Raw genomic sequence first — 12,374 nt, 5'->3', positions numbered from 1 at the left:
TTAACAAAGAACTGAAGGAGACAGTGTCACTTAGGGTGAGGTCAAAGCAAGGAGCAGGACTGCAACAAGAGCTTAGGCACTTGTCCATGAGTCAAGGACCGCAGCAATCCACTTGCCATTTAAAATAATGTAAACTTACCATGGGCCAAGCAGGACTCTTGATTTCTACCTCCTAAAACCTGCTCCCCTGAATGTCTTCATTATACCTCTCCAAACAAAATATCACATACTAATATTCTTAACCAACAGAAATTACTTTTCAACACTTCTGGATGCTCAAGTTCCACAAGGAAGGTGTGAGCACGTTCAGTTCTTCTGGGCCCTGTCTGTTTGGGATCTAGATATCTGCCTTCTTGCTGGGTCCTCTCATGTGACTGCGTCTGTGCCTATGTACTTCCTGTGTCTCTCTGTGTGCAAATTTCCAGTTTTTATAAGGAATTTCCACTTCTTCTAAGGGTTCTCATCTTATTGGATTTACTTCCACTGAAACTCCCTCATTTTGGCTTAATCACCTCTTCTTAGGGCTGTTTTCCAAACACAGTCATATTCTAAGGAACAAGAGGTTGTCTGTAGATTTTTTTATAACCATGCCTATAGTATTTTGCTAAATATTTTATTTTATACAGATTATTACTTTGGAACTTTGAGTTGTGTGAAGACAACACAAACCTGGCAATTCATGGCTGACTGAAAGTTGGCCTTCATCCTGGTCAGATCCACACAGATTGTCCAATATTCTTTGGATCTGGCTCTCGTCAGAAAAGTCTTGGTGTTGTAGGATACAGGTGTCTTAATTTATTCTATTAATAATAATCATGGAGAGGTTAAAACAAAGTTGGCCACAAAAACTACCAGAGGTTTCTAGAAATGAACAGAATGAACACAAGTTCTTGAATGATCCATCCTATTTCATGTCTTTAAGAATTTTTCCTTGCTCTACCCCTTTATTAGAATGTTTATTCAGATTCAGTTTCGGATTTAATCTTACAGGATTTTTTATATATATATTTATGTGTGTGTATATATATAATATATATTTATGTGTGTGTGTATATATATAATATATAATAATATATATATTAATATATATAATATATACACACACACACATAAATATATATAAAATAAATATATATACACACACACACACACACACACACACACACACACACAGGCCACCTGATCATTTGGATGAGAGGATCCTGTGTTGTACACATTAGAATCTTCTCCTGCTCTTCCAGATGGGTTTGAAATAGAAGGGATTTCAAACAGTTTGTGAAAGAATGTAATTACAATATGAAAGAATATAAAGAATTGAGGGTCCTGGGAATTTCACCATACAAATGCAGTCTTTTTACATTATTAACTGAAAAAAAAGAGCATACACATTAAAGATATTTTAATCTTAGAAAGAAAAAGAAGTCCAAAGATACTGCGTCAGTACTGTAAATTGGATGCCCAGTGATATTCTTTTTTTTTCTTGTCGTTTTACTTTTTTTCTTGTCTTTTTTGCTTCCATAGGTTGAGGAACAGGTGGTGTTTGGTAACATGAATAAGTTTTTTAGTGGTGATTTGTGAGATTTTGGTGCACCCACCACCCGGTGGGTATACACTGCACCCAATTTGTAGTCTTTTTTTCATCACCCCCTTCTCAACACTTCCCTGAGTTCCCAAAGTCCATTGTGTCATTCTTATGCCTTTGCATCCTCATAGATTAGCTTCCATTTATGACTGAGAGCATATGATGTTTAGCTTTCCATTCCTAAATTACATCACTTAGAATGATAACATCAACTTCTGAGACACTTTGGAGACTGCCAAAACTTTAGCAGATAAATGCCCAGAGAAACTTCAGCAGAGGGTCTTTGTCCATCACAACAATGCTCCTGCTCATTCCTCTCATGAAACAAGGGAAATTTTACCAGACATTTGATGGAAAATCACTAGGCATCCAATCTCATCCATTTTTCTACTAAAGATTTGACTAACTCTCTCCAAACTTCAAACTCTCTCATACGTGGTTGTTACCATTCATTCACCCTCCAGAAAGTTAACAACCAAAATACCTTGACCATCCAAAAACACTGTTGGCATGATATTTGCTTTTGTCGCATTTACTTAGACTAGACCACTGCCACCTCTTGTTGGCCATTGCTTTGATTGTGTTTGTCCCTTTGAATGCCACTGATAAGGACATGTTTGATTTCCTGTTACAACTCTTCAAAGAAATGATTTAGTATCTTTTCTTTTCTTTTCCTTCCTACTTGTTTAATTTCTCACTGAATGTTCTGTTCTTGTCTGTAGCTGTCTTAGCTACAGCAGTTTTGGCCCTCATCAAGTAAATAGTTTGCTCAACTTTAGTTTTTCAGCCAGAAAATTGTATGTAATCTGAACCATTTGATCTTCTTGTGCTAGCTCTTGTTTCTGCTGTTAATGTTCAGGCCTCTTCAATTAGGCCAAAAGAAGATAAAATTTTTGCCCATAAGTTTAGGTAAATGGTCTGCTGCTGCAAGGTTCACCTTCACCATCATCTCGTCGCACCTTGTTTGTTAATTTCAAAATGTTTATCTTTTTTACTATACTTCAATTTCTAGGGTACATGTGCACTACGTGCAGGTTTGTTACATGTGTATACGTGTGCCATGGTGGTTGCTGCACCCATTAACTCATCATTTACATTAGGTTTTTCTCCTAATGCTATGCCTCCCCCATTATCCCACCCCATGATAGGCCCCGGTGTGTGATGTTCCCCAACCTGTGTCATATATAACTGTTATTATTTTGAGATATGTCCCATCAATCCCTAGTTTATTGAGAATTTTTAGCATGAAGGGCTGTTGAATTATGTCAAAGGTCTTTTCTACATGTATTGAAACAATAATCTGCTTTTTGTCTTTGGTTCTATTTATGTGATGGATTACATTTATTGATTTGTGTACATTGAACCTGCCTTGCATCCCAGGGATGAAGCCAACTTTATCGTGGTGGATAAGTTTTTTGATGTGCTGCTGGATTCTGTTTGCCAGTATTCCGTTGAGGTTTTTTGCATCAATGTTCATCAGAGATATTCGTCTAAAATTCTCTTTTTTTGTTGGGTCTCTGCCAGGCTTTGGTACCAGGATGATGCTGGTCTCATAAAATGAGTTAGGGAGGATTTCCTCTTTTCCCATTGATTGGAAGAGTTTCAGAAGGAATGAGACCAGCTCCTCTTTGTACCTCTGGTAGAATTCAGCTGGGAATCTGTCTGGTCCTGGACTTTCGTTGGTTGATAGGCTATTAATTATCGCCTCAATTTCAGAGCCTGTTATTGGTCTACTCAGGGATTCAACTTCTTCCTGGTTTCATCTTGGGAGAGTGTATGTGTCCAGGAATTTATCCATTTCTTCTAAATTTTCTAGTTTATTTGCGTACAGGTGTTTATAGTATTCTCTGATGGTAGTGTGTATTTCTGTGGGATCAGTGGTGATATCCCCTTTATCATTTTTATTGTGTCTATTTGATTCTTCTCTCTTTTCTTCTTTATTAGTCTTGCTAGCGGTCTATCAATTTTGTTGATCTTTTCAGACAACCAACTCCTGGGTTCATTGATTTTTTTGAAGGGTTTTTTGTGTCTCTTTGTCCTTCAGTTCTGCTCTGATCTTAGTTATTTCTTGCCTTCTGCTAGTTTTTGAATTTGTTTGCTCTTGCTTCTCTAGTTCTTTTAATTGTGATGTTAGGGTGTCAATTTTAGATCTTTCCTGCTTTCTCTTGTGGGCATTTAGTGCTATAAATTTCCCTTTACACGGTGTTTTAAATGGGTCCTAGAGATCCTGATACTTTGTATATTTATTCTCATTGGTTTCAAGGAACACCTTTATTTCTGCCTTCATATCCTTATGTACCCAGTAGTCATTCAGGAGCAGGTTGTTCAGTTTCCATGTAGTTGTGTGGTTTTGATTGAGTTTCTTAACCCTGAATTCTAATTTCATTGCTTCTGTAGTCTGAGAGACAGTTTGTTATGATTTCTGTTCTTTTACATTTGCTGAGGAGTGCTTTACTTCCAACTATGTGGTGAAGTTTGCAATAAGTGCGATGTGGTGCTGAGAAGAATGTATATTCTGTTGATTTGGGGTGGAGAGTTCTGTAGATGTCTATTACATCCACTTGGTGCTGAGCTGAGTTCAAGTCCTGTATATCATTGTTAACTTTCTGTCTCCTTGATCTGTCTAATGTTGACAGTGGAGTGTTAAAGTCTCCCATTATTACTGTGAGGGACTCTAAGTCTCTTTGTAGGTCTCTAAGGACTTCCTTTATGAATCTGAGTGGTCCTGTATTGGGTGCATACATATTTAGGATAGTTAGCTATTCTTGTTGAATTGATTCCTTTACCATTATGTAATGGCCTTCTTTGTCTCTTTTGATCTTTGTTGGTATAAGGTCTGTTTTATCAGAGACTAGAATTGCAACCCCTGCTTTTTTTTGTTTCCCTTTGCTTTCCATTTGCTTGATAGTTTCTCCTCCATCCCTTTATTTTGAGCCTATGTGTGTCTCTGCACATGAGATGGATCTGCTGAATATAGCACACTAATGCGTTTTGACTCTTTACACAATTTGCCAGTCTGTGTCTTTTAATTGGGGCATTTAGCCCATTTACATTTAAGGTTAATACTGTTATATGTGAGTTTGATCCTATCATTATGATGTTAGCTGGTTATTTTGCTCATTGGTTGACACAGTTTCTTCCTAGCATCAATGATCTTTACAATTTGGCATGTTTTTGCAATTGCTGGTACCAGTTGTTCCTTTCCATGTTTAGGCAAGGAAAAAATTTTAAACCAAATATTAGGAAAACTTTGTCAGGGCTACCAAGAGACTGGAACACCTAAATACAGGACCTCAAACATATCCAAATTGACACAACCCCAAAAGGACTTCTCCAAGGCACATAAGAGTCAAAATGTCAATAGTCAAAAACAAAGGGAAAATTCTAAAAACAGTAAGATGAAAGCATCAAGAAATGTACTAGGGAAACCTCATCAGATTAGAAGTGATATTCACAGATGAAACAGTACAGGCCAGGACAAAATGAAATTATATATTCAAAGTGTTCAAAGAAAAACATTCTGCCAGCCACAAATACTATCTACAGCAAAGGACACATTCAAAATGAAATAACAATAAAGTTGTTATTTCAACTTTATTGAAATAAAAGCTGAGAGTATTCATCACCACTAGACCCGCGCTACAAGAAATCGTTAAGGTAATTCTATACTTTGAAGCAAACGGATGATAAATACCATCATGAAAACACAAAAAACAAAAAGAAGTTCAAATAACCCAAAACAAAACTGTAATATGGTTCTGTCAGAACTCTCAAACAATTTTCCTTGTTCCATGAGATAAATAACCAGGAGCATTGCTGTGGTGAAGGTCTCTGATGAAGCTGTCCCAAGCATTTTCCACTAATGCTTTGCCTAGCTTTCTCAGGACATTATTATAAGCAGTTATTGCTTATAATGGGAGTCATTTTCTTAAGCAAAACAGGCTAGATATAGAAAATCAATATAACATGTTCTCACTGGTAACCTGTTACTAAAGAATGTGTTTGCATGGATGTAGAGAGTGAAATGATAGACAATGAATACGTGGGAGTATGGGAGGCAGAGGGATTGTATAGTGAGGTATTAATAAATGCAGTGTCTGTTATTTGAGCGATGAGTGCCCTAATGCCGTGACTTAAGCACTAAATAATCTGAGTAACAAAATCAAATTTGTATTTCTGCAAAAATATTTATTTTAATTAACAGAATATCTAAGCATAATGCTTCTGTATCCTGCCATAAAAAGAAGACAATGACCAGTGTGGACATAGCAGAAAGAATTAGCTGTAGGGCATCCCCCAATTCCACAGAGAGTTAGGGGGCAATACATAGCACTTTAGCATAGGTAAAAATTAGCAGCTGGGCACAGTGGCTCACATCTGTAATCCCAGCACTTTCGGAGTGTCGGGCAGGTAGTTCACAAGGTCAGGAAATTGAGACAAACCTGGCCAATTTCATGAAACCCCGACTCTATTAAATTTCAAAAAATTAGCTGGGTGTGGTGCACGCACCTGTAATCCCAGTTACACGGGAGGCTGAGGGAGTAGAATCGCTTGAACCTAGGAGGCGGAGGTTGCAGAGAGCTGAGAACTTGCCACTGAACTCCAGCCTGGGAAACAGAGCAAGACTGTGTCTCAAAAAAAAAAAAAAAAAAGAAAGAAAAGAAAAAAGAACATCTGGTACTTATGGAGTAAAAGTGGTAGCAATCAACTGGAAAACGTAGAAAAGTAATTTAATTTTTAAACGGCCAAGGTATGTAATTGGCTGTTGGGAAATAAATAGAACTATTTGATGTAAACTGCAGATGAGGCTTGCTTAGATGGGCTGATAAAGATGAAAGTAATGAAACAGGCTGCAGTAGGAAATTACTTTGAAGCTAGAACTTCACAATGATAACACAGTTTATTTGACTAGATGTAATGTGAGGAAGGAGGAAAAGAGAAAAGTCAAGAAAAAAATCCTAGTTCGCTTAATTAATTAGATGAATTCTTTATCAAGACGAAAAAGACTTGGAAGAGGAAGAACTTTGTAGCTGTAGGAGAGAAGAGGCAGAGGTAGGAGAAACCCTAGGAGAGAGGGGGAGGTTCCTGGAAAGGTTGACAGAGCGTTCCCAAAAGATGGGTAAGATCAATGGTGTTAAACTGCCAAGGGGTCAAGGAGATGCAGGACTGAGAATTGACTCCTAAATGAGTGGAATGGAGGCAATACATGACCTTCACAGACTGGAAGTGGAAAGAACAAAAGCATCTATAATGTGTGCATAAGAAAAATTTGGAAGTGGGGGGGATGAGGAAATAATCACATACATAAGTTTCAAGAACTTTTGCAATAAAAATGGCAGAGAAATAATATGGTAGGAAAGAAGTACTAAGAGTCTTAGGAAGACTTCTGTGGGAATGAGTGATGTTTCGGCAGGCTTTGGCTGATTGAAATAATCCCATAGAGCATAGATGTAAGAATCAGGGACAAAAGGGTCACATGCAGAAGAAAAATCCTTGATTGGGCAATGTGGTTCAGAATTAAGTGGGAAGTTAAGTGATAGGAGTAGGAAGGCTTCACCTGTGATAATACGAGAGAAGCCAGAGACCTGGGCTTCAACTGAATGTAGGTTGCTCAACTTAGTGGTGGTTGTGGTGAGATCATTCTGTTCTGATTTTTCTGACTTTTTAGTGAATTATCTGAGGTTATCAGTGGGCACAGATGCACTTTCTAATATTGAACCTTCCTTGCTTGAGAAGCAGACATGCCAGTATCTGTAAGGTTTTTGGTATGGATGTTATCTCATTAGCCTCCATACTCTAACAGAGTTGTTATGATTTTTCTCATTTTAGATGAGTAAATTGAAGCCCTGAGAGTCTAAGTTTCCTTCTAAGAGTCAAGAGATAGTAAGAAAAAGAGTTAGGTCTTCATTAAAATCGGAGAGTGTCCAAATTCTTTGCTCCTTTAAATCATGCTACCTCTTTAATGAAATCCATTCAACTTTCAATAAAGAATGGCGAAAAACATAGGAAGGGAGAGAAGTGTTCACTGTTAAAATATGGTAAATGGGAGAGGAGGGTGTGGGGTTAAGAAACACAGAACCATATTCATTCCCTTGAAATTGAACTCAGTTTCTTAGAAATTATAAGGATTTCTTTCAGCTTCTGTGACTTTTTGGCATTTGTTGCGTTTCTTTGTCCTTAAGATTTCTGGAATATCAGTAAACAATCTGAAAATAATTTTAACATTTCTATTTGTGCTATAGAAGTCAGGGAAGGGCCAGGCAAGGTGGCTCACACCTATAATCCCAGCAGTTTCAGAGGCAAAAGCAAGTGGATCGCCTGAGGTCAGGAGATGGAGACCAGCCTGGTCAACATGGTGAAACCTCATTTCTACTAAAAATACAAAAATTAGCCATGCATGATGGTGGGCACCTATAACCTCAGATACTTGGAAGGCTGAGGCAGTAGAATAGCTTGAAGCCAGGAGATGCAAGGGGCAGTGGGCCAAGATTGTGCCACTGCACTCCAGCCTGGGTGAAAAAAACTGCATATCATGGGGGTGGGTGGGAAATAATAGAAAACAGGAAAGTAGAGAAACAGTAAAACCTTTTTCCATGGCAGCTGGCTAAATTAGAATTAAGCAGGAGGGAAGCTTCCTGGAGCATCAAGGAGAAGGGTTCCTAGATGTTCTTACAATGTCTTCTTGGTCCTCAGATCCCACATTCACAAACATTGAGAAACAGACACCACAATCAGAAATTGCAAGCTGATGATTTTATTGGTATGTTGAAGTTAGAGCTATGACCTCCTTCTTCCAATGTCACGGCATTTGAATCATTTGAATCACTGTCATCTTCTTTTTCACTTCCTGAAACAAACAGACAAGGAAGTTCATAGACCAGACTTGACATGGCAGGAAATGTCTAATTCCTCCCTGGAGTTACTGCAGTCGAGTACATGAGAGCCCATCCCCTGTCTCCCCATCCCTTCTACTTCCTGTGTTTCCTTCCTAAGTTTTTGTGTGCTCCCTCTTTTGATGCCCCTCCCTTGCACAAAATGTGCTACAAATTATTCCTTATGTGATGAAGAGATAAGATCATTCATAGCTTGTTATTACTTGCTACAGAGTTTGTTCAGGGATATATTTACAGGGATGGTAACTGGAGCATATTCTACGACAGTGAGAAGCTGAAACGACTCTCAGTGTCCAGTGACAGGGATTGGTTAAAGAAATCACAGTGCAGACACATAATGGAGTGGCATAAAATTGTAAAAACAAACAGATAACCACTGAAGAGATCTACTTAGCTTTGTAAAGTCATGTGGAAATATTGAAAGCAATGTATTTTTTGAATGACTAACATATGTACCTGCATATAAATTATGGTATTAGTTCTGGGGGAAAAATATTCTAATTCTCAATGTACACATAAATATTTCAAAGAGATGATGTCATAAAGTCAACAGTGGTAGTTTTCTGAAGGAGAGAAGGCAGGTAGGATGAGTTATGTCTGTAAATTTAGCTTCATATTTTTCCATTCCATTAGATATTTGTTACAAGCTTAATCACATACTTATTAAAAAGTAAGAATTTTAAAAATGAGACACCATTCAGCTGCTGAAACTTCAGTGACCACTTGGCAGGAATACTGGACTAGAGAGGCTGGAGTGAGGCAGGACTGAGCAAACAGTGCTCAGGTGAAAACTTTAAATGGGAGGTCTCTGAGTCTGTGGACAGAAAACAGAGCGCCAGAGCGAACATGGTACTATTTCCTCTTTGCCAATACAATCTAAAACAGATTGTTAGGAATATTGCTTCTCAATATCAGAATTCCTTAAAGAGCTTGTAACAAATATAGGGCCTTGTTACCCATTTCCAGAATATCTGAACACAAATCTTTAGAAATGGGGTCTATGGCAAAATGATGTCAATGGGCTTTTACTTGATTCTTTCGCACAGGAAAGCTGGAGACCTGTAGCAATTAGAGCACTTGGTGAAGAATCAACTGGAATCATACCTGTCATTGAATCCTAGATTACTGGGGAGACTGTCCTTGGGGAGGTCCGGCGGGTCTGCCCCCTTGAGGAGCGGATGGTGGTCCCTGGGGCTTTCCAGCAGGAGGTGGCTGAGCCTGCTGGGCATTGCCTCCTTGTTGGGGTGGTCCTTGTGGCTTTCCTGGAGGTGGGGGACCTTGAGGTTTGTTGCCTCCTTGTTGGGGTGGTCCTTGAGGCTTTCCTGGAGGTGGGGGGCCTTGAGGTTTGTTGCCTCCTTGTTGGGGTGGTCCTTGTGGCTTTCCTGGAGGTGGAGGACCTTGAGGTTTCTTGCCTCCTTGTTGGGGTGGTCCTTGTGGCTTTCCTGCAGGCGGGGGACCTTGAGGTTTGTTGCCTCCTTGTTGGGGTGGTCCTTGTGGCTTTCCTGCAGGCGGGGGACCTTGAGGTTTGTTGCCTCCTTGTTGGGGTGGTCCTTGTGCATTTCCTGGAGGAGACTGGGGACCTTGGGGCTTCTTGCCTCCTTGTTGGGGTTGTCCTTGTTGATGTTCTGGAGGAGAAAGAGAGAAGAGAAAGACCGAGTAAAAGCCCACACAAATTTCACTGAATAGTTGCAGTAAATTTTGATCAGCTAGGGTATCAAGCTGAGGGGGAAACACACAACAATGGGACCAAGACACTAATTTCTTTGCATTTTCAGTGAAGACAGAACTCTGGAATAGAATGCTAGGGAAGAACATGCAGTTGGGGGACTCTCAGTATAAAGAGGAATCAGAATTACGATGCTGCCCATTTGTCTGTCATCTCCCAGCAGCCACTCCTGGTCGGGGAATGAGACAACCCATTCCTGCTGATATCTAAGCCAAGCATCTCTGCCATTCAATTTGGTGGCCTGCTCATGGTCCCCAGAATCAGGATTGCAGGAAGACTGCCTGTATTATTAGGGGCACTAATATAAATCAATTCTGGAAAGGTCAATGTTGATAAGAAGACATTGGAGAACTGATCCATTCATCAGCAGAAAAAGACAGTCAAAACAGATTGAGAATAAATTGGGATTTACCTGATATCAGGGAGGGAGATTCTTCCTGGCTGACATCTAGAAGAGAAGCACAGGACAATGGGAAAAGTTACATCTGGAATCTTTCAAGACTCACAAGTGTTCTACAGGGAAAAGGGTCTTGTCACCACACCCCATGCATCTCCTAAGTTAACTCATCAGCCACTGTCTGTGAAGCTGCTGAAAGGGAGGAAGGTGTAAGGGGAGGCAGGGTTCTTAGGACAGAGCAGCAGCCATGAACTCAACATAGAAGAGCTCCTTTTTTCCCTCCCTAGCATCCTCAAGACTTACAACTAATTTAGTTTACACATGCCAGGGACTTCAATGTGATATTTTGGTATTCTTATGCCCTCCATCTCCTGTTAACATATTGCTTCTGTACGCATGCTTTCTCAATTGGCATAAACAGAAGTAATCATTTCAATACAATCTTACCCATAAAACTTCCAGCACATTGAAATACCTCATGTAGGGGAGAGAAAAATGACAATGATTGGCTGTGGTATTTCTGTATCTCTAGTTAGACAGAGACAAGTGTTCCATCCACTTGTTCCAATTCTCGGTCTCTTCAGAATCTCTGATGTGTATTTATCTCCATCATCGCTGCTGATTCACTGCACAGCAAGGACACCATCATCCCTCTATACTTACTGAGATCAGTATTGGTTGTTCACAGCTGGACTTCCCTGAATCTGCCTTGCATTTTCCACTGCAGCCTTCACAGCACAATCTTATCTCTCTATAAATGCAGATCTTACCTTCTCATTCCCCTGGAACAAATTCTTTAATGGATTTCATTGTACGTTAAATAAATTAGAAACCCTTAGTGTGGAATGAGGGTGCAATCGGTCTCCTGATCCCAGGCCTGAAAACTCTGCAGCCCCATCTGGGTTTTCATTCTGTTCTCTTCCCCCTAATTACCATTATCACCTCCTAACCCCACACAGAGTCATCGCATCCTCTTCCCCTTCTGTTTTACCTTCATGTAAGTTCTGAGCTGAGCTCAGGGCCAGCAGGGCCACTGACAGCAGAATCAACAGCATCTTGCAGGAGGCTCTGGAGTTGCTCCCAACACTGTGCTGGGAGGAACGGGGCAGCTCCCTTTATAAAGAGAAGCAAAACAATGGCAGCTTTCAGCTCCACACTGGTGGGGCCTCACCACCTCAGAGACTAGGTTCTGCTTTGCTCACTGCAGGTCAGGTGTATCCCTTATTTCTCTCTGGGACTCTAGCCCAGAGGGATGGGTTGGGTCGGATATGTTGTTATTGTCTTATTTTTAAAAGGTACAACTGTGACTTGAACGATGGTTTTCAAGGAACTCTGTCCAAGCCATCAGCACTGTGTCATAATTGAACTTTAGATATCATTAGAGTTTCAATCTTTCAGGTAAGACTATTATCCGCTTTCCACTGTGATACTTATTTCTGTTTATGTGTGTGAGAGCAGTGATGCTACAGCCAACAGTGAGGACGGTCAATATCTCTGGATCTATTTATGCCCTATTTCCATCTCTTGTGATGTGTCTGGACAGATATTTTCATATTCAGCTAAATTGTTGGTGCCATAGAGATGGTTTCTGCTCTCTGTGAGATGTGAGAAAACAGCACACTCCTGGGCACACATAGATGACAGAAAGCTGCCCCACGGCCTGCTCAGGCTACAGATATTGTTCAAGCTTCTGTGGATCTCACTCAGTTCAGACAAGGCTTAGTGCTGTACATCACAGGAAGGCTAAAATCTTGTATTTTAAACTATTATTAGAGG

At 39.9% G+C, this 12,374-nt stretch overlaps 2 protein-coding genes across 5 annotated transcripts in view; one reads left to right on the top strand and one right to left on the bottom strand.

Moving 5' to 3' along the window:
* Window positions 1-12,374, top strand: part of LOC105465902 (small integral membrane protein 10 like 1) — a 295,615-nt gene that overhangs the window by 142,531 nt on the left and 140,710 nt on the right. The window lies entirely within an intron of this gene.
* LOC105472436 (basic salivary proline-rich protein 2-like) lies at window positions 8,314-11,749 on the bottom strand. Its single transcript, XM_071072202.1, has 4 exons — window positions 11,590-11,749; window positions 10,614-10,649; window positions 9,580-10,100; window positions 8,314-8,429 (listed from the first exon to the last, which is right to left on the bottom strand). The coding sequence occupies exons 1-3, from the start codon at window positions 11,651-11,653 to the stop codon at window positions 9,598-9,600; spliced, it is 603 nt and encodes a 200-aa protein (XP_070928303.1). The 5' UTR covers window positions 11,654-11,749; the 3' UTR covers window positions 8,314-8,429; window positions 9,580-9,597.

This window comes from Macaca nemestrina, chromosome 10 (genome assembly GCF_043159975.1).
Source record: "Macaca nemestrina isolate mMacNem1 chromosome 10, mMacNem.hap1, whole genome shotgun sequence".
Classification (NCBI taxonomy): domain Eukaryota; kingdom Metazoa; phylum Chordata; class Mammalia; order Primates; family Cercopithecidae; genus Macaca; species Macaca nemestrina.
Note: the sequence above shows the minus strand (reverse complement) of the source record. Positions and strands in the feature narration are given on the sequence as shown.